The sequence below is a fragment of the Monodelphis domestica genome, chromosome 6 (assembly GCF_027887165.1).
Source record: "Monodelphis domestica isolate mMonDom1 chromosome 6, mMonDom1.pri, whole genome shotgun sequence".
Lineage (NCBI taxonomy): Eukaryota > Metazoa > Chordata > Mammalia > Didelphimorphia > Didelphidae > Monodelphis > Monodelphis domestica.
In genome coordinates this window covers 116568187-116589215 of record NC_077232.1, presented here as the reverse complement: position 1 = coordinate 116589215, position 21029 = coordinate 116568187, and the positions used below count along the sequence as shown (strand labels likewise).

General features: G+C 33.2%; 1 protein-coding gene across 4 annotated transcripts in view; it reads right to left on the bottom strand.

The window, feature by feature from the left end:
• PCDH7 (protocadherin 7) overlaps positions 1–21029 on the bottom strand; it is a 508591-nt gene that overhangs the window by 433623 nt on the left and 53939 nt on the right. Inside the window, exon 2 of one of the 4 annotated variants that reach the window (XM_007496598.2) lies at positions 3560–5676. The exons of the other annotated variants lie outside the window; for them this stretch is intronic. Within the exon in view, the coding sequence (XP_007496660.1) occupies positions 5599–5676 (78 nt within the window). The 3' untranslated portion in view covers positions 3560–5598. Of the gene's footprint in view, positions 1–3559; positions 5677–21029 lie in introns of those variants that run through there. 4 annotated transcript variants of the gene reach the window in all.

Here is a 21029-nt window from a genome sequence, read left to right as displayed (position 1 = left end):
CTCTCCCTCATTAGTTTTTCCACAACAGTAACTTCAGAAAGCTATGAATACACAGAACTATGAATAATAAAACATCTGTGAATTTCATAATGATGCAGAGTTAAGTTCCAAATGGTATCCATACATTAACCCCTGATTCAGGCTGGATCACACTTAATTTTTAAAAGGATCTAAGAATGGTACTTCTGATAAGCCTCTGAAAATTTGACTACTCTATACCAATTGCACATTCCTCAAGGGAAACTAACAATCATCATATCACGATCAATGTGGAAAATTTCATAGCTTTCAGTAGGAATATGAAGACTTTTGCCAATATTTTTAAAGAATTTTATTCCTTCCTGTGTTTTGAACTACTAGAGCTGCCCCAAAATAAATTTTAAGAGGAGAAAAATAATTAGACATGACTATGTCTTTTATGGTCCAATATTTTTAGTACTGCTGTGACAATTATTTATGCAATTATATAAAGAAATCACCATTCTACTGGGAGATAACTGTATCTACTTGAACAGGATCTTTCATTCTTTGACAATTGTACACAATTGGGATGAAATTCTAAACTGATTAAAAAAATAATCCTTTCAATCACCTTCATAATCAGTTAGGAGATGTATTTTCCCTCTTGATCCTGCTCAAAGACTTTCTTCTGTTGTCACAAAAACTTCTTTCCTTAAAAATAATCATAACATAACAGCAAAATATTTAAAGTCACCAAGCAAACCCTAAATATGATTGCCCAAGTGTACATATATTATGTTTGTTAACGAATGATCAGTGCATCATTTTTATGAGGGGGGAAATCTTCAAACATTGATCTGAAGCCACAGAGAAGCTAAAATGAAATTCCACTTGGATTATGTACATATATTTGCATATTAAATTTTATTGCTAAGTATTTAATTTGCAAAAGTATTTTTCTGTCAATAAAACCTACTGTACAAACTTAATAATGTTTTTTTTTAAATCTTCCTCTGACTTTAGGAAATAGATACCTTCTACGTAAATATTTAAACCATTTGAGAACAATTAGAAATTAAAAAGTGATGCACAGTATGGACCTGCCAATAAAACAATTCTCAATTCTAAACTCTCTTCTCTCTCTAACATTAATTACTGGAAATAGCAGTGCTTTTGTTTAAAATATGATAACATAAATTTTAATGGTGATTATGTGATATAAAACACACATGTAATATATTTTTGAAAATTATATTTCACAGTAAAAAATAATGCATGTAATCTGTATTGTTAAAGGGTGACTCCTCATGGGGAGTAGGTTCTCCCTAGATGAACCATTGAAATCACATACCTGGTTCAAAAACATACCTGTTTCTTGTTTTTATTAATTTTTGCCACTTCTCCTTTGTAACTGCTATTTCATAATCCTTTGAATTTCCTATGTCTCATTATTCTTTCCCATGTTTATAAATTCAACAGATGGCTATTGACAATGCTATTTAATCTGATTATCCATTTCAGATGAAAGCAATTCATAACTAAATCCATCTCTAAACCTCAGGTACATATCCAGTCACATTCCAGGCATAACTAGGGACTGATCTTCTGGTCTACCGCAAGGATTGTATTTCTTTTTACCATTAAAAATAGATTACTGAAAAACTAAAGCTCTTTATTCCTGCAAGTTTACCTGTATTCATTGGAAATAAAATCTTCTTTAAGGTAAGGCTGATTGGGAAACTGCCCAAGGAACCATTCCAGAGATTTTCAAGTGCATATCAATGTATTTTAAGAAAAAATTTATCAAAGGATTTTTCATGAATTACCTACAGATAAATTGATCTGTTTTCCAGGCATCTAGATTTCTGTGAGCATCATTATTCAGAACACCCGACCACTTTACTTTCTCATTTAATGTTTGCAGTTAGTTTTTGCTGCACAAAACTTAAGTACATTTTAAAGTGGTATAGATTATTTTGTTTACTTTTTACATATACATATATGACAACCCTTTTATGGAGTTTTTCATTAAAATGTACTTATTAGGAATTCAGAATCTAACAGCAATTGTTTTCTGCTCCCACCCCTTTTTTAAAGAAGATACAATTCTAGTTCCTAATTTTATCATGGTGTGGCATACAAGGGAGCTCATACTGATGTAAATAAAACTTAATAGAAAAGTTGTGGATTTTTTGGTTTTGGTTTTGGTTTTTCCTAGCAGGAAGATTAAAGACCTGGGGCTGCGGAGGCTGGAGGTGTATCTTAACTGAGTTCTCAGTCTCACAAATTGATTAAGTTCTCTTCCTCTATTCCTAGTAGAATGTAAGTGATATATATATATATATATATATATATATATATATATATATATATACACACATATAACATAGAAAGACTCTGGCTTTTCTTAAGCTTGAATTACAGAATATTTAAGGCATAAGATTTTGTACCAAAGTCCCTAGCTCATGAACTGCATCTGTCTAAATCTCCAAGCCAACATGATATAAGATTAACCTTTGCAAATAGGCATCTCCCTCTAATATGCTGACCACATTGGTTTGGCCACTGAACTCGTCGTAACTTTGAGGGAGTAGACTACTGTTCACCTTCTAGAAATACTTTCAAATAATTAAAGCAAACTGAGATATAAAGTTAACGCTCAGTTCCATCTAACCAGTAATAAAACCACATTCCTTGAGAAATCCAGTTAATGGGCATTTTACTGTAATAAATAAAATGTTGTTGGAACTTTCCAATTTTTGAAAATTTTGTTCCATAAAAAAACTAAGAAATAAGAGCATAAAAATGGAATCTGCTTGCATTTTACAATGAAAACTATCAGTTTCACAAACAAGATTAGGATGTAGCTCTTTAACTCCAGGCTTGGTGCTCAATCCACTGTAATACCTCACTCATTACTAATGTGTAGATATCAAATACAGCAAGAATCTGTGGGTTTTAAAAAATATTGAGGCCAGGAGACTTCATTTCCCAGGATTCTTTATTCTTCCCAGGGTCCCCTTGGGTACCTGTGCTGTACCCTTTCTGGGTTTGTTTATAAATTTGCTGAAACCCACTCTGCGGGGGCTTTGGGGCTTTTGCTTTAGCTAGAGCAAGGCAGGTATGGGTTTCTGGATCTTTGCTCTACTCACACTGCTGAAGGAACCCCTTTCTCGCTCACTTTTTTGTTATTAAATGCTATACATTTAAATACTTGGAGCATTCATTCATTTTTAGTCTTACAAATCAAAACAGTTTTTCAACATAAAATGAATCACTTCCTTCATCTAGTTCAAACTCATCTTCTCCATGAGAAAAACAAAAGTGACTTGTTCAAGGTCATATAATTAGTCAGTCATGGTATATGAATCAGATCCCTGAGGCAGGCAGGGGCTTTCTATTTAACAATCTTTTTACTTATTGTGCTGCCTCTAGAAAGAAGTCCTCCATAATTTTTCTTTTTTCTTCCTCAAAAATGTTTACTACCTTCTTATTTTAAATGTCTTATGCATATTCTCATAACCACCAAAAACAAAAAGATTATACTTTACTCTCCAGTTTGTTTCAAAATAAAGACCTTTAAACAAAATACAGTCCATTAAGGGATAAAATTTTTATTTAAAATCTTCATATATTACTCACATAAAAATAATACAATAGAATCATACAGACTTTGTAGGGTTGATAATTTATTTTAATAGCATAAATTAAAAAATATCCCTGTAGTACCGTAGGTAGGAATTCCCATTTAAGTTGATTATCATATAGAGAGGAGGCAAAAATTCAGCTCTGGGCCAAATGGACAAAATAACCAAAAATGACTGCAAAACAATGGAATACTATAACTTCAGAATAATTATGGCACATGACTACAAAAAAGTCAACCAATTTTTAACTATTCCATATGACACTGCATTAACATTAAGTACTTGAAAGGATTTAAGGGTGGTTAAAAAAGACTGGAAATAGAAATACAATAGTCTTTTAGTTAGGGTAAAATAATTCTTGATCAGAATACAGACATTTTTCACCAGCTGTCACCATCAGGTATCAGAGGAATGATACACATCTTTTGACATTTACTATAAATATCTTGGAGAATTACAATATTCATATTGTAGATTGCATATTGACATTTCAACTACTTTTTTATTCTCTACAGACCACTCTTTTTTTTTTCAAATCACCCTAGTTTCTTCCCTGCTCTGGTTACTTTTTTTTTCTAATTTAAATGGCTAGAGGATGTCATCTTTAAAGAATGAATCTATAAAATCGCTATTAATTTTAGAAACACTCTACTTCTGTGAATTCCAATAAAAACAGTATGAATGAAATGACTAGCTGGGAAGTTTACTCCATCTCTTTACAATGAAGGTAACAATCAAGTTACAAATACTGAGAGTTCAAATCCTATGTTTTCTTTTACCTATACACCGAAAGAAGTAGAATTTATGTCTGTACAGTATCTTTATCTGATCTGGGAATTGTGATGCAAAGAGTTGCTTTCTAGCATGCAATTTTTGCTCAATAAATTTTAAACAATTCCTCTACCTATATTAAGTGCATAGAACTGCAAACCAAAAAAAATAAATAAATAAAAAAGGCCATGTTATTCATTTGGAGTTTCTATCGCCATAATCATATAATATGAACTTGTCATATTATATGAACTATATGCATATTCAATGTGTTTATATTGTATATACATACATGTACATACAATATATGTGCATATATGACATATTTACTCACCCTAAAGCAAATATCAAGTAGTCCCTAGGGAAGGAGCAACCCTCACTCTACATTCCTGCTGCTCCACTCAAATCACTCTTCTCCATACATACACGTAAATGTACATGAATATTTGTGAATGTGTGCATCCACAAAGTGAGGAAATTTCCTGGAAAATGTATGGAGCTGGTTTGACATCTTTAGTTTAGGGTTCTGCAAGATGGCCATTAATATACATTATGATAAATAGCCACAGTGAACCATGTTTCAATAAGATTCCAATTGATCCAGTCCTTTTTAACTCCCTAATAGTTTTTTGTGGCAACCTTTATTGTCTTGTCATGAAATTTCCTTTAGTGACTTTTCAAAGAGTGATGAGACAGACAGTCTGATTTTCTCAGATTTCAGTGCTGAGGTACAGATTTCCAGAGTCTTTGTTGGTCTAGCACAAGTTCAAGTGGTTTGTATTTAATACATCCACTTATTTTAAGCAGTGCAAATGAAAGCATATCCACGATTTATCTCCAAGTTTTTAAATAGCTATTATAATACAATCCCATTTCAAAAGTTCATACTCGGCAGGATGATGGCATCTGGTTCTTTTTTTCCTGTGATTGTTGATAAACTTGCAAAACCTTTCTCACATCCCTTCTACTTTTCTTTATTTTCCAGTGTTGGTTGTTTGAGGCTTTTCAATGTGTTGCAAAGTATAATTTGATTCATATTTGTAGTTTTAAAAAAAAGGTAATGCAATATGTTTGGTTTTGTTTATTTTCGTCCAAAATCAGCTTCCTTCTAAATCATTTACTGTCGCTCTGCCCCTTGGGAATCGGTTTCTTTATAGAGAAGTCAAGTTCATGTCTATTGTGATCCAACACATATTAGAGTTGGAACTTCGTAAATATTTCACTTACGAGCACATACATTCATATTACACGATTCCTCAATGTGGCCAGAGGGTTGCGTGGTCTGCACTGAATCCACCTATAAAAAATACAAAAATATATGTCTGCTTTACCGGGATGTGAGCAGGGTTTTGCTAACCTACCTCAAAATTTTGGACTGCACGTTGTAGCAGAAAATAATGCTTATGTTTTTAAGTTCATGAAATAGTCAATAGCCTATTTTTTAAAAGCCATATAGAAACAGTAGTTCTCAATGCACTTAACAAACCTGAGATAAATAAAAATCAATGCACACAATTTATAATGTGGTCCATCTCATAAACAAGAATGCAGAAAAAGCACTACCTTATCCTGGTAGAAATAGTACTTATCAAGAAACGATGAACCATGAAAAGTTCTAAACTAGAAGAAAATGGTAAATTTTATATTTAACAGGATTCTGGAACATGTAATATCCTAGTCCTTAACTTGCACACTCTTAAAGACATGGAAAATGGAGTTGAACATAAACTGCCAGTCAAGCAATTAAGTGGTCGCTATATATTCAAGACAACAGCATATAAAAGTAGATTAGTGACTACGGTGAGTTTAGTATATCATGGAATCACAAAATCATTTTAAAAGCATATTCATTGACCATTTAAGGAAATCTGCTCAATTCTCTGATTGGTATGTCCATTTACAAAAGACCAAAGGGGTCTCACCCAAAGATGAACTAATCTTATGGCCTTCCAGATACCTCACTATAAAGTTCTTAAAGTGTGTATATCTTCCTGGTGCCTTGCAATTATTAAGTGATGTGTGCTCCTTATTAGAAACAGGAAATTATTATTTTGCTTTTCTATTAGCCTTCTTTCCAAACTAAAAATGGCATGTAAACACACATTATAGATACATATATACACACACATAAAATTTACATGAGCCTGAGAGAGACAACCATTAGCCAGTTATTTTCATTTTATGTTTTACATGTTGCAATATTCTTCTAAATAATATGTTCTACCCTCAAGAATGAAAATTTGATATGTATTAAATATCAAGACTATACCAAAAAATCTTTGATAAATATCAAGACTATACCAAAAAATCTTTATTAAATATCAAGACTATACCAAAAAATATTTTATTTCTTTGTGAGATAAAGGTAAAAAATATTAAAACTATTCCTCAACAAACATGCATTAAGTTTTTATTGTAGATAAACACTTTACTAGGTACTACATCAATAATTTTTTTAAATGAAAGCTCTGAAGGAGTTTACATTCTATGGGGAAAACAATATAACATAAAAATATGTGGAATGAATATTTTTCCAAGATTAATTAAGTTGTTTGCATATTGCCTCCTCTGTTAAACTGTAAGCAGTTTGAGGACATAGTCTATTTTTGTCTTAATTTTTTTCATCCCCAGAGCTCAACACAGTGGTGGGCATAGTGTAGGCACAACTTTGTTGACATGACAGAATAAATATAAGAGAATTAGGGAAGGAGGGCATTAACAATTAATATCAAGAACAGCTTTGTGTAGAAGCTGAGCTGAAGCTGCATCTTGAAGGAAATCAAGGAATCTAAGAGGAAAATAAGGTAGAAATGCATTTGTGGCATGGGTTGTAGCTACTAGGAAGGCAAAGATAAGGGAAATGGGAGCAAGGATGAAGGGCAGCAGAGGAAAGGTCAGTTTTGTTAAATCCAAATTTCAGTGCCTTAAAGGGTATAATTCAGCTAAAAAAGATACTTTGGGCCTCAGGGTCAGGTTGTGAAAGGGTGAAAGAGGCCAAAGAGAAGAATTTCTATTTGATCTTGGGGCCAATAAGCATTTATTGAATAGGAAATGACATGGTCTGATCTGATCTTAAGGGAAATAACTTTTGAGAGCATTATAAAGGTAGAACTGGGATGGGGAAATATTCAAGGCAGGAAGAGCAAGCAGGAGGCTGTATTAATCCAAGTAAGAGGTTAAAAGAACCTGAACTAAGGTGGTAACAGTCTGAATAGCGAATCAAGGGTTATGGGGCCAAAGCTATTGGGGAGGTAAAAATAGCAGAAAATACAGGGGGATGGAAAGTGGAGTCAAATGTAACAACAATATTACCAATTTTGATATATATATATATATATATATATATATATATATATACATATACATATTTTCAGAAATGCCTTTTTTCATCCTAGATTGAAGCATAGATATCCATTAATTAGAGAGATGAAGGGAGGGAAAGGAAGGCAAGGGGAGATAATGAGTTGTTTTGGGACAGGCAGAGTTTCTAGGATTTCCAGGACATCCAGTTTGAAGTATCCGTAGGTGGTGGTAAAGTAAGACTGGAGCTCTGGAAAAGGACTCAGGCTGCATACAGATCTATATGGGTCATATGCAAAGACAGCCTTTTTACTAGATTGCCTTAATCACTCCTTAAAGACAAGTGCTATTAGAAGAAAATATGTGACTAATTTTAAAATCAATTATGCCTAATGAATAATAGATAATCTCAAGAAAATTTATTAATCCCTTTAAATTAATATCACATTGAACATTAATTGTATAAAGTGATCCAATTTGAAATATTCTTTTTAAAGACTTCTTCATAAAATATGAAAAAAAAATCCCAAAGACCAAAAGGATTTCCTTGTTCCTTTTTTGATTTAGGCACACCTCCTGAGGATATGTTTTTACTTCTTTAATAAATAACCACAAATTTAATTAAAATATTATCTGACAACTATATAGTTCTTCGTGATTTTAAAAGTTATGAATATATAATTTCATTTCATCTTCAAAACAACCAAGTAATAGAGATTGTCATAATTTTAGATATAAATAAATGGAAGTTCAAAGATGTTAAATGAATTGTCTATGTTCTCAAAGTGAATCATTCAGAAGCAGAATTCAAACCAACAGCCTTTCTTAAACCAAATTCAATACTCTTTTATATCCTACTGACTCTTATTAACTAACTTCTGTTATAAACTAATTCTATTAGGCTATATTCTAATTAAGTTTCAGAAAGCTTAGCATAGTTTTCATTCATCCTAATCTAGCCATAACAGAACAAAGGCCAAAAAAATCATTTTTGTGAATTCCATTTCTAACATATAGGAGAAACCTGAACATTTTCAGAAATGCCTTTTTTCATAAACCACCAATATTTCATGTGTCAATGGCCAAATTTACTCTAAATAGGTTATGTGTGGCTATTTACAGACTTTGAATATTACTGGATATGCCACACCCTTTAATATTAATATTTAATACATTTATTTATGTTTAATACATTTATTTTAATACATTTAATACTTTAAACTTTATTATATTTGAAAATTATATTTGAACAAACCTTTAAACTAGCTATACTCATTGTTATAATCTGCTTTCTTCCCATATCCTTATTCTCTCACTACATTTTTTTTTATTTTTAACCTTCCTTGAACTTTTTTTTTAATGTCTGACTAGAATGAGTCTGATATTTAATGGACAAAACCATATATAGTATTTCATATATAGTAAGTCATGTAAAAACAGATGTCTGAAACTTTTATTCTCAATCTATGGTAACACCTCTAATTTGGATAGAAAAATGTGTCTGTTGCCAAAAAAGCAAGATGTGTATAGTATAACTTCCCCCCACTCTGAATATATACAGTTTTAAAGCCCTAAAAACAAACCTATAACTAATATATTTTAGGAGCAAATAGGCTATGATTGGCTTTGTTTTATTTTTAGATCAAAAGGTCACAATTTGATCATTCTCTACCCTATTCTGTGTAATGATGCTTACCTGTCATGGAATGCCGAGATAGGATATTTATTTTCCAGGACCATGAAAAATTTAAAAGTAACTACAACCACCATAGGCATGAAGTCAATCATTGCAAAAGAAGAAATGTTACAGTCTACTGTCTGTGGGCTGCCTCTTTGCATGGGCAATGGTAAAATTGTACATAACTAAATATTTGGCTGTTTTCCTTGGAAACACCATTTTTTGGAATGGTTATATAAGAAAATTCTAAATTTTGCCCCTTTAGGCTCTGGAGAGAGACCAGGGAAACCAATCTTTTCATTGAATCCAATTCTACAGTAGTTAGAAACATGGCTTTTTAAATCATCCTCTTTAAAACCTTTTATCTCATATTCTTCCATTACTGTAGCAACAAGTACCATACAGACTTTAATATATGAATTATCTCATTGTTTGTTCAAATAAGGACATTAAGTTCAAAACTACCCTCTGACACTAAAAGGGCATATTTGACCTTCAGGAAGTCACTTAACAGCTCTAATGCCTTGATTTCTTTATCTGTAATATGAAGATAATAGCACCCACTTCATAGAGTTTATTTGAACAAGATGTCAGCTCTTTTCTTAAATTGTTCACAAGATATTGGATGAAAATAATAAAATACATTCATATAATTCCTCAAAGCTTTTTACAAAGATATTTTTCTGTATAGAAACACATGAGATAGTTCCATTTTATAGTTAAGGAAGCTGAAGGTCAAAGAGGTTACTTGAGTTGCTCAGGAGCACCCAGCTAGTAAACCTCAGAGGCAGGAGCCCAGCCTTGGAGATTTCTTCCATACCACACTATCCACAGTTCTATTCAAATAAAATTGAGCTGACCTTTAAATGGAAAGTAAAGATTATGGTTGAGGTGTACGTAGGTTTTAATAAAATGTTTGAACACAATGAAAAGAAAAAAGAAAAGATTATTTTATTGTTCATTGTTTTAAACTCTTATTCCTGAGTGTTAAAAAAAATAGAATAGTCAGCAGCTAGCCAATTAGAAATAAGTCTGATTATTAATATTTCCATCATTGTCATATTGCCAAAGGAAATCTGACTACCTGATAAAAAACAGAATTCAGGCAATTATGATTTGCTTTGATAAGCAAATCAATTATAGAAGTATAGGAATACACAGTATTCAGCTTATGTCATGAATAAATTGTAAAAAAGTAAGTTTAACAAAGCTCAACAATTATTCCTGATTCAAAGTGAGAGAAGAAAATGAATCCAAAAGTCTGATTTTTCCCAAACCATGTGTGAAAATGATTGCTGAATAATCTATATATATAAGCATGAGCAGAGATGCTCTCTGCCAGATACACTAACCTTGTTCTTTAGGAATGAAACTTTTCAATGTCAGCTATCCAAACATGGAAGGATGCCCAAAAAAACCCCAAACCTACTAAGCTGTATCTTTTCTCTAATTTCAGTTGCTTCTTAAACAAAAATCAAAATGCTGTGTTGTACATTTTGGGAAATGCAGTGAAGTAGAAAACTCTATCCTGATATACAAGAACTGACATTCTAGGTAGGGGATTACCTATCTACTTATAAAAAGATAATTAAGTTTCTACAAGTAAATCTTGAATTACAAATGAGACTGAGACTTTCACATATCTAAAAAGATCAGGAGAGGGAAAGATCAGAGTCGCCTGAGCAGACAAGGGTGGTATTAGGGAAGAGTCCTAAAGGTTTGGCAGAATTTAGAGGTAAGGAATAGAATATTTCAGGCAAGATGTGAAACTTTGCAAATAAATAGACAAAATACACAGGGTCTATGTAGAGGGCAAGAAATAGACGAGTTGGGACATGAATGCTACTAGTTCCTACATTTTCTCATGAATTTTTTACCTCAACTTTAAATTAATAAGTAGAAAAATCTCTGTGTATTGAAGGACTATAGTTTCCCAAACTAGAAATTTGTAGTCACTCCTACAATGATAATTAGGCATATTGCACACATCCAAAAAATTAAGAAATATTAAAATTATTTCTAAATTTGTTGTTACTTTGGAATAACTTACCTAAATCATATATAAATGTCAGGATAGGCACTTTTGTATATCTACATTTTTTTCTTAAATAAATGATACTTTCATAGCTTAGCTAAATAAGGATATATCTATATAAAAGATGAAGTCAAATGTATTATGCCCTCCAAAAGCAAAAAAAAAAAACATTTGGCTAGATCATAGCACTAAAATTATAACACCTTTTCCCCTCCTTTTGGCCAAAGTTGTAATTGGAATGGAAAGGAGTCCAGAATTAATGCATTCTCATCCTTAAAATGCATAATAAGAACATAAAATGTTACAAACTCAACCCATAGTCATTAGACTCTTCGGTCTGCAATCTTGGTCTTCTTTGAGAATTAAAAGCAATACTGGCCAGTATTTATGTGCCAAAGAAATAAAATGTCTGAGAGAAACAGGGACTAAATGTTAATGAGAAGATGATGTGAATAACAAGCACTGGTGTCCTTAAATGCCACTGAAATTGCAATCATCTGCCTCAAGAGCTTTGAGCTTTTCTGGAGTATGCAAGCAAGAAATAGATAGTTAAAGAGTTTCTAAGTAACAGATAAAGCCACTACTGACTTGATGCACCAATAAGTGGATAGAGTCAATGTCAAAAAGAAATAAAGTGTGACTTTGAAAGATAATCGAGACTGAAACGAGAAAATGAAAGATAGGACAAAATTACGGATTTGGGGTTTACATTCCCCTTGCTACAGATTCTAGTGTCTCAGAGAAGGAGCCTCAGAAGTCATTCCATTCTCATCTGTACCTAAACAAAAATCCCATCTGTAGCAGTCTCTATGTCAATATTTGACAAATCAATATATGCAGCCTTGGTTTCTCCCCTGAATGTCTGTCCTCCATCATCAATTAACTAAGAGAAATTTCCAGTTAGATATTTTGGAGACATCTCAAACTCAGCACTTTCAAAACAGAACTCACTCCCCAACCCCAATCCATTCTTTCCAACCCTTGTCAAAATATCATTTTATCTGTTAAAAAAAAAGTCATTATTCTAGCTGTATGACCCTGGGCAAGTCACTTAACCCTCATTGCCTAGCCCTTAGTGTGCTTCTGCCTTAGAACCAATACACAGTACTGATTCAAAAACAGAAGGTAAGAATTTTTAAAAAGAGCCATTGTTCTTGAAATCTCTCAAGTTCATAATTTTGACACTATTCTAGAATCCTCTTTCTCCCTCATCCCACATGTCTAATCAGTGGCTAAATCTTGCTGTTTTTATCTCTAAATCTCTCCTGATCTAACTCCTTTCTATTTCCACTATTACCACCTTAGTTCAGGCCTTCGTTATCTCTTATCTATCTTTCAATGGCATTTTTTTTAATCTCACTACCTTATATCCCCACTTCACTCCATTTTTTCACCCCACCTCCCCCATCCCACCCCTGTCCTACTACAAAAGCAGTTTTTCTTAAGAATAACAGTTCTTACTATCTGGCTCCTCTATTCAAACTCCAACTCTAGAATTAAATAGAAATTTTTCTGTTTATTTTTTAAAGCCCTTCACAACCTGCCATTAAACAAGATTTCCCACTTTTGTTGTACATTATTCCTCACCTCACATCCTGCAATCCAACCAACCAAACTGGCTTTCTCTTCATTCTTTATGCACAAGAATTCATTTCCCATCTCTTTACTTTTGTCCTGGCTCTCCTGCATGCCTGAAATGCATTCCCACTTCAGCACTGCCTCCTAAAATCTCTCCTCTTTCAAGATGCAGCTCAAGCAATACCTTCTCGGAGCTACTAGTAGTCCCCCTCTAAAACTACTTTAATTACTTATTTATTTTCTTTGTATTTATTATGTGTATACTTATATATAGGTAGTGATTGATGGAAACTAAGGGTATAAAGATTGTCTTTCCTTCCTAATACCAATGGGCCACAGGATAAATATGTGTTGATTTATTCAGTTGGCCATCCTACCTGCATATAAAGACCTCTGATAAAGGGGAACCTACTACTTTCCAAGGTAGTTGCTTCCACTTTTGGTCAGCACCATTTCTTTTTTGCAAATTTCTGATTCTGACAAACCTAACCTGTCTTTCTATTCAGCTTCTGCCAATAGTTCTCAGTTCTGTCCTCCAAAACCAAGTAGATCTTAGTTTTAATCTGTTGTGCTACACTTGAAGAAATAGATAAAGTTTCCAGCTATCGGGATCCAAAAATAGGCAAAAACTATCATTGTCCAAGCCACTTCTGATCATTCTCAACAAGCGAATTAAGGTAATATTTCACTACATACTAATTGGTAAGATTAGTGTAATTCACTCAATACAATTTATTTTCTTTTATGTTCTTAAGAGCCCAAGGGATTCTTAGAAAACTAGTTTTTCATGACTAAATAGAATTATTGACTTAAATGCATTGTGAATTTGATTATATGTCCCTTTTGATGTTGGGTAAAATTTTCATTATGTAGAATACACACACACACACAATACATACAGACAAATTTAAGAAATGGAGGAGACCTTAGATATCTGCTTATACCTCTTTAGTTTACATATGAGGAAACTGGAACTTAGAGAAAGGGCAAATGATTAGGCTCTCCCAGACCAGGGCATTTTCCATTTAAATCAAGGTGACACCTCAAGGGAGTAATGGAGTGTGCACCGACTGAAAGCAAGTAACAAATTTATCTTGTCCCCAAAGATCCCAGCTGTAGAGTTCCAAGTTACAGTGTGAAAACTCTACTTAATGTCCTTAATTCATAGCAATAATTATAATTGTGCCTGAGATCTCTAAAAAGAGCCCAAAGTCAAATATGTAAAATATATTATACATATAAACACATCTAATACATATATATTTTTTTCATATACATATTAACAGGCTAAATTAGATGAAAGAATGGTTCTCAGAAATTAACATAAATGTGTGTAAGTAGGCTGATTTTTTAAGTAAGTTGAGAGTATAGTTTTGGAAAAAACATTAAGACTATTGATTAAAAAAATTTTCAACTATACCTTATGTCTTGAAACTTTTAACAAACAAGTTTTACTCTTTTCATGAGACTTTAAATAGTGTCTCTTAGTTCTGCTTATTTTAAATAAGTTGCAAGTTTTGAAGTACTTCATCAAAAAAGCAATATGGAGTTTCCTAAAAAGGATTATTTGCTTTTTCCTTTGTCTTATAAAGCACAGTGTGATATATTGGTTTAATTAAAGTCGACCAAATTATCATAAGAATTTTATGTGCTGCAAATAATTGGCTTTTTGTTCTCCATTTACTTTTTGTTAATGGAAGCAGAACATTTTTTATGATACTTAATATAAAATACAAAAGAAAACAAGCAAAAATGGAAAAAAAAGGGGGTAACTAGTGAAGTGACTTTTGTCATATTGGACATGAAATAAAATTAAACCTGCACTAAAATGATTAAATATAACTTGATATTTTCTACTAGTGAGAGGATGGTGGCAATGATGGCTAGTGGCCAAACCAAACAGTGAGTCCCACTGTACCTATAAACGACACCAATATTCATTTGAAAGGCTGATGGGACCTTAAAAGAGTTATATAACTACATTAGATCATTATATTGTGTCTTTGATGATAACAGGAAAATCAATGATTTTGTACATTTATTACATTTATTAGGTTGTACACATTTATGTATTCATCTGTGGGTGGTATAAAATTCCAGAGAAGTAAAGCACACAAGTGAAGACAGAATTAATAAAATGGAGACACACACAGCTTTACATGAAAGCAAGTTTTTTTTACACTTACAGCATGAACACCACTTTAATCTTGTCAAAGATGATTTGAACAAATTACATCTAAACTACATAATTATTTAAATGATGCTGCCAGCCCTATAGAGGCATATCTGAAAATGAGATTAAAATGGAGGCCTACATTTTTGCAGATTATTTGTTAGAGCCTGAAAATTACAAGGAACTGTGGTTTCCTTGCAATGACAGATGAAAAGTAAGTTAGATGATTTGACAGGGCAAGAAACACTTTTCCAACAATAATTTGTGCTCTCTTCTTTTTTGAGCTATTATAAACTGATATACAAAGGAAAAGAAAAGATATAGTTTCACATATACATATTACATGTATCTAGTAAAGCTATGGAGAAAGAGCAAGCTCATGGTATTTGAAAACTGTAAACTTATGATTTTTCTTCTAATTTTTGCACCCCACTCAATTATGATAGATCTCTTTCAAGTAGCGATATTCATATCTCTTATCCAGTCCTCTCTTCCATCGCAAAAGTTGCTATACCTTTACTCATCTATATATTTGCTCACTGATCAGTTAATAATCTTCAGGTATCAGTAGGTTTTATTATTAAAAAGGGCAAATGTTTATGTTATGTTGTACATATTTTGTCTTTGATTTATGTGATAAAAATATTTCCAATTTAAAAAAAAAATTTTGGAAAAGAAACATTGATCAGGCTTTTAAAAACTACTTCTATTTCAATTCAATTGAAATGTGCATATAAGGATATGTCCACTTGTAATTTAAAGCCCACCAGATTCCTCTATTCTTTTAGATGACACTATGTTGTGAACGCTTGTTATGGTCTCAAAATATGTTCAACTGATAATTAAACCAAGAAATTATATTTTTGCAAAAAATATTTTGCATTTATTAAGATAACTTTCTCTTCAATCCAAAGGATACACTTTGAAGAAAGTGGTTCCTCAGTGAACACAGATACACACACACACACACACACACACACACACACACATTTAAACAGATATTCTTGATTTACTCGATTTGTTTTAAGCCAAAGAGTGAAAAGGAATCTTTGACAAAACTGTCATCTTTAAAATACAGTGATATTTCATTTTCCCCTTCTGCACTATTTAGATTGCCTGGAACTAAAATGTTTCCAGCAGCTCCTCTGTCCAATTTTTCAAAGCTGTCACTTTCTAGCAAATCTGCTTAAGCAAAATACTTATGTTGTTAGAAAACAGAGCAAACATATATTGCAAAATACATTTCCTACTCCTTTGCAGGTCAGAATCTCATTGAAGTGCACAAAATAAGAGGAATACGTGGAAATAAATTAAAAGTTGACTATGACAGATTGGCTTAAGTCAATGGATCTAGTGCACCTATGATTAGTTTCCAAAGATACACTTGGACTTAGTTCTGTGTTTTCCACATGATAATCATATAATCAAAATGTTATTTTCAATGAATTTAGTAAAGGTCATTAAACTGAAAAAGAATACTTTGACAGCAGAAGAGGACAGTGAAGGATGATGATTATTATTACTCTTCAGGCCATGTCTATAGTAGTTATTGCACTGTATTGTCAACATTTGATGGACTATACAGGAACACAAAATTGCCAAAGCATGCATGTGTTGAATTTCAGTACTTTCATAGTATCATAACTCACAATCTGTGAGTAGAGTCTGAATGTAAGAAAGCTCATATACAAAATTTAAAAGAATCTCCGGTATGTGGAAGGTAACAGACAACGAATCCTTAGATAACACCAACCAGATTCTCCAAGTAAAAAGGAACATGTTTTTGGAAAGGCTGGAACATTATTAACGTTTTCATCAGACAGAATTGAATTTCTAAACTTTACTCATAAACAATTTGCAAATAGAGAGTAGACTTCTGGGCTTCTGCAAACATTACCCATGAATTCTACCTGTTTTTCAAACCAGTTGGCAATTTTTATCCTTTGCATGCAAAATTAATTAGAGAAATCTGCTTTAAATTGATCTTCCAAAGTTTGCACACTAGAAATCACCCAAGATGTAACAATTACTTTCATTGCTTTAAAAAAGCCAGTCATATTTCACAAAAAGCCAAGCCTACTTATGGTGGACAATTTGAAATCCAATTCTCTTTTGAACCATTAATACCAGATCTTTCACCCTTTAACACCATAAAAATCAATACACTGGGATGTCATGGTTCTCTTATGGACCACAAAGTCTTCATATACACTTATTAAATGAACGTTTTTATATTGCTTCAGAGAAGAAGCATGTCAAGATAAAATTCACTTGAGTAGCAAGTCAAAAAAGGTCTCATACAATTATGCATTTAAAAACATACCTCACCCCCTTTTTCTCTTGTAGAAACCTCTTCACAAATACAGATTTAGAAATTATCTTTAGTTTCTAGACTTAGAGATTTGGAGAGCAGGAGAGAAAGTGAGACAGAAACAATAGGTTTGACCTATGATTTCATTGGTTTATTCCCAAGGGAAAAAAACTTCCTCTCCCTACATAAGATATTATCTTATTTGTAATTTATAGTTTTAAAGAACTGCTTGGACAATGAGGGATTAATGACTTGCCAGTGTCGTACAGTCTTCATTAAGACACATTAAAGGAAAGTGTGCTAAAATTATTTTGATGGCATATTTTTAGACATAAGACTAAAAAACCCCTAACATTTTGCTTTCCTATCTATTATTGTTTCCAAAAGCAAGACAGCATTCATAAAATTGGGGCAGTTAGGAGGTATAGTGGATAGAATGCTTGGTTTAGAGTTAGGAAGATGAATCTTCCCAACTTCAAGTCTGGACTCAGACATTTACTAGCTGCATGACCCTGAGCAACTCATTTAAACCTGTTGGCCTCTGTTTCCTCATCTGTAAAATAGAAATAGCAAATCATTTCAGTACCTTTGCCAAGAAAACTCCAAATAGCATCACAAGGAATCAGACAGGACTGAAAATGGCTAACAACAATAGTTCATGAGATGAGAAATAAAAACTAAATAAGTACAAAAAAATTTATAGATCTAGATTAAACAGAAAAATCATATAATAAAATAAAACAATACCTGTTTGTATGCCCTATTCTGTTGAAGACACTTTATTCTAAAATAATATAAACATATATGTTTCAAACTTCAAAATTCTCTCTATATATACTATTATCATTAATCCGAGAAACAAAAATCGCTATCAAGAAACTAAATTTTACATTATAATTATCTGAAGTATTTCTAAGAAATGGAAGAAATTTCACCAATTTTTTATATATCAAAAGTTTTGGTCTTTGTCACTGAGGTTTTTGATTATTTGAATTCTAAACCACAGAAACAGTCATAGAATAAAAGATGAGCCCTGAAGAGGTCTATACTTAAATTCAGAGGTCCTGTGTACTTCAGCCTCAGTTTCCTTATGCTGCTAAAGAATACAGCTGGATAACATCCCTACAATTTCTTCAAATTTAAATTTTCCCAGTCTTTTAAACTCATGAATTAAACTTTAGAGTATCATTAGTAAAATAGCCACAGAAGGCCAAGGACATGAGTTTTGTCCCAGAAAATACCAATTACCTTCACTCCATCATAAGGTCACAGATTGTATCCTGAATCTAAGCCAATGGACAAATTATTTTATGCAGAAAAGGGCCAGGCAAGAGTGTATTCTGGGACAATCTTGGGCACAGAGTTCAGGAAGAAAAAGCAAAGAAATTCGGGCCATTGATTTGAGCAACTAGTTTGCTGAAAGATCCCGTAAAAATGAAGGATACTGAATGAGGATTTAGAATGATTCATATGTTACAAATGTGATTGATCTATATGCTTTATTTCCACATGGGATTTCATAAGAGCAGATTGGTTTATTCTGAGAGGAAAGATTCAGGGTTAGAAAAAAAAAATCTCATCATATGGGTTATGACTCCCTTAGTGCCACCATCAAACTAACTGCTAGAATAGATAGCCAAAAGGTTTGCTCTAACATGGCATTTTTTAATGTTATTATGTCATCGGAATAACTATATAAGGCCTGGGAGGAAATAGAAAGAAGGGGAGGGACAAGGTAATCTGTAAAGATATCTTATGAGAAAAGGGAAAGATCAATTAGCTTCACAGGCAGTCAAATAGAATAATAGAGAAACCAATTCATCATGCAATCCCACCATCTCTTGGACCTTATAAACTCAACCATGATCCTCTGACAGTTTCAAAGACATGAATTTTAGGATCAAACAATGTGTTTACTAGAGGGAATGCAATCAGGCAGCTCACTGCTACTGGATAACAGCCCAGAAAACAAGCTTTTTTTTTAAACAATGAAGAAAAGACAATTGTATTTCCCCATACACTTAACTACAGCAAATCATTTTTCAGGGGTTGTCAGACACCTCAGCAGTGGCCAGATCTAAGCAGCTGAGGCTAAATTGTCTATGTTTGTTCTTTACTGTTATTTTCTGACCAAGAAAACTTCAGAACAAGAAGTATAGCTATAGATAAGAGGCATCTGCATTCACATCCCAGTACTACAAATGGATCAAATAGCATATAATTCCCATCTGGGGCACTCAAGTTACCTTTGCTGTTGACAAAAGGTTAGGTTCTAATGGAAAAGAAGTCTGTTCCTATGTATTCTACTCCATGAAGAAGCATCTTTTTTGTCTTATTTTCACTGTAAAATGCTAACACAGATGCAGGGAGTTGTAACCCTGTCAGATTCCATCTTTGAAAAGCAGATAGATAAAACAATCAGTCATCCCAACGTTGCCTTAAAACGTTCAGTACCCTAAATATCTACTTGTCCCTGCCATTCTGTCTTTCCCCACCCTACCCCCACAGTTCAGAATCCATTAGGGAGAAAAAAACAATTTTTTAACCACAATGTTTTCTAAAAACATATATCCTTCATGCTTAAAAGTGACACTAGTAGGGGCAGCTAGGTAGTTCAGTGGATTTAGAGCCAGGCCCAGAGAGATGAGGTCCTGGGTTCAAATGTGGCCTCAGATACTTTCCAGCTGTGTGACCCTGGGCAAGTCACTTGACCCCCATTGCCTAGTCCTTACCACTCTTCTGTCTTGGAACCCATTCACAGTATTGATTCCAAGATGGAAGGTAAGGATTTAAAAAAAAGTGACACTAGTCAAAGAAAGAATCTTAATTTGTTTAACCTTTCAAATATCATGTACTGATGATGATCTATCCATACTCACTTCCATGACATTCTTCTGTACAAGATGATTTCCAAAAAGCTTGCCAGAATGAGGGGCACAATATAAAATCCATAATGTTGGCCTCATCAGCAGATGCTCTAATCAGAGTCAGACTGTTTCAAAATCCAAGAGATCATAAGAACCTTCCTTTGGCACTAAGAGACAGGGCAAGTTCCCTTTGGACATCTTCATTCCAAGAGACACCACCACAGAAACTCCACAGATGGCCAGAAAACATGCTAAGACCTCCGGGAGGACCTAAAAACTCAGCGTTCTAGACAGCACATCTCCTACCCTAGATCCAGATCTCAGGAGTAAATCAGACATAAGGATCCTCCTCCCATTCATCAGGAAGCAATTCCAAGTGAGAATCTCTTTTAAAGTTGGCACCGTACCCTTTACAGAGCAAAGCTGTTTCTCTAGCAACCCTTCAAAGGGCAGAGTTTGTCAGCAGCAGGTTGAGCTCCAGGAGGGAAGTTTTAAAACATTTTTTGAAAACAGATATATTGTAATGACAAAATAATTCTACTCTCTCTGTGACATATTGATAATGAATTATTTCGGGTGCCCAAGGACACATGTTATATGTAGCCACTGCTTAATTTTCAACCTTGCCCAGAGCTCACAAATGAATCACCCCAGCTCAACTTGTATCATTATTGTGCCAGCTCTGCCGGGTCTTTGGGCTGTAGACCT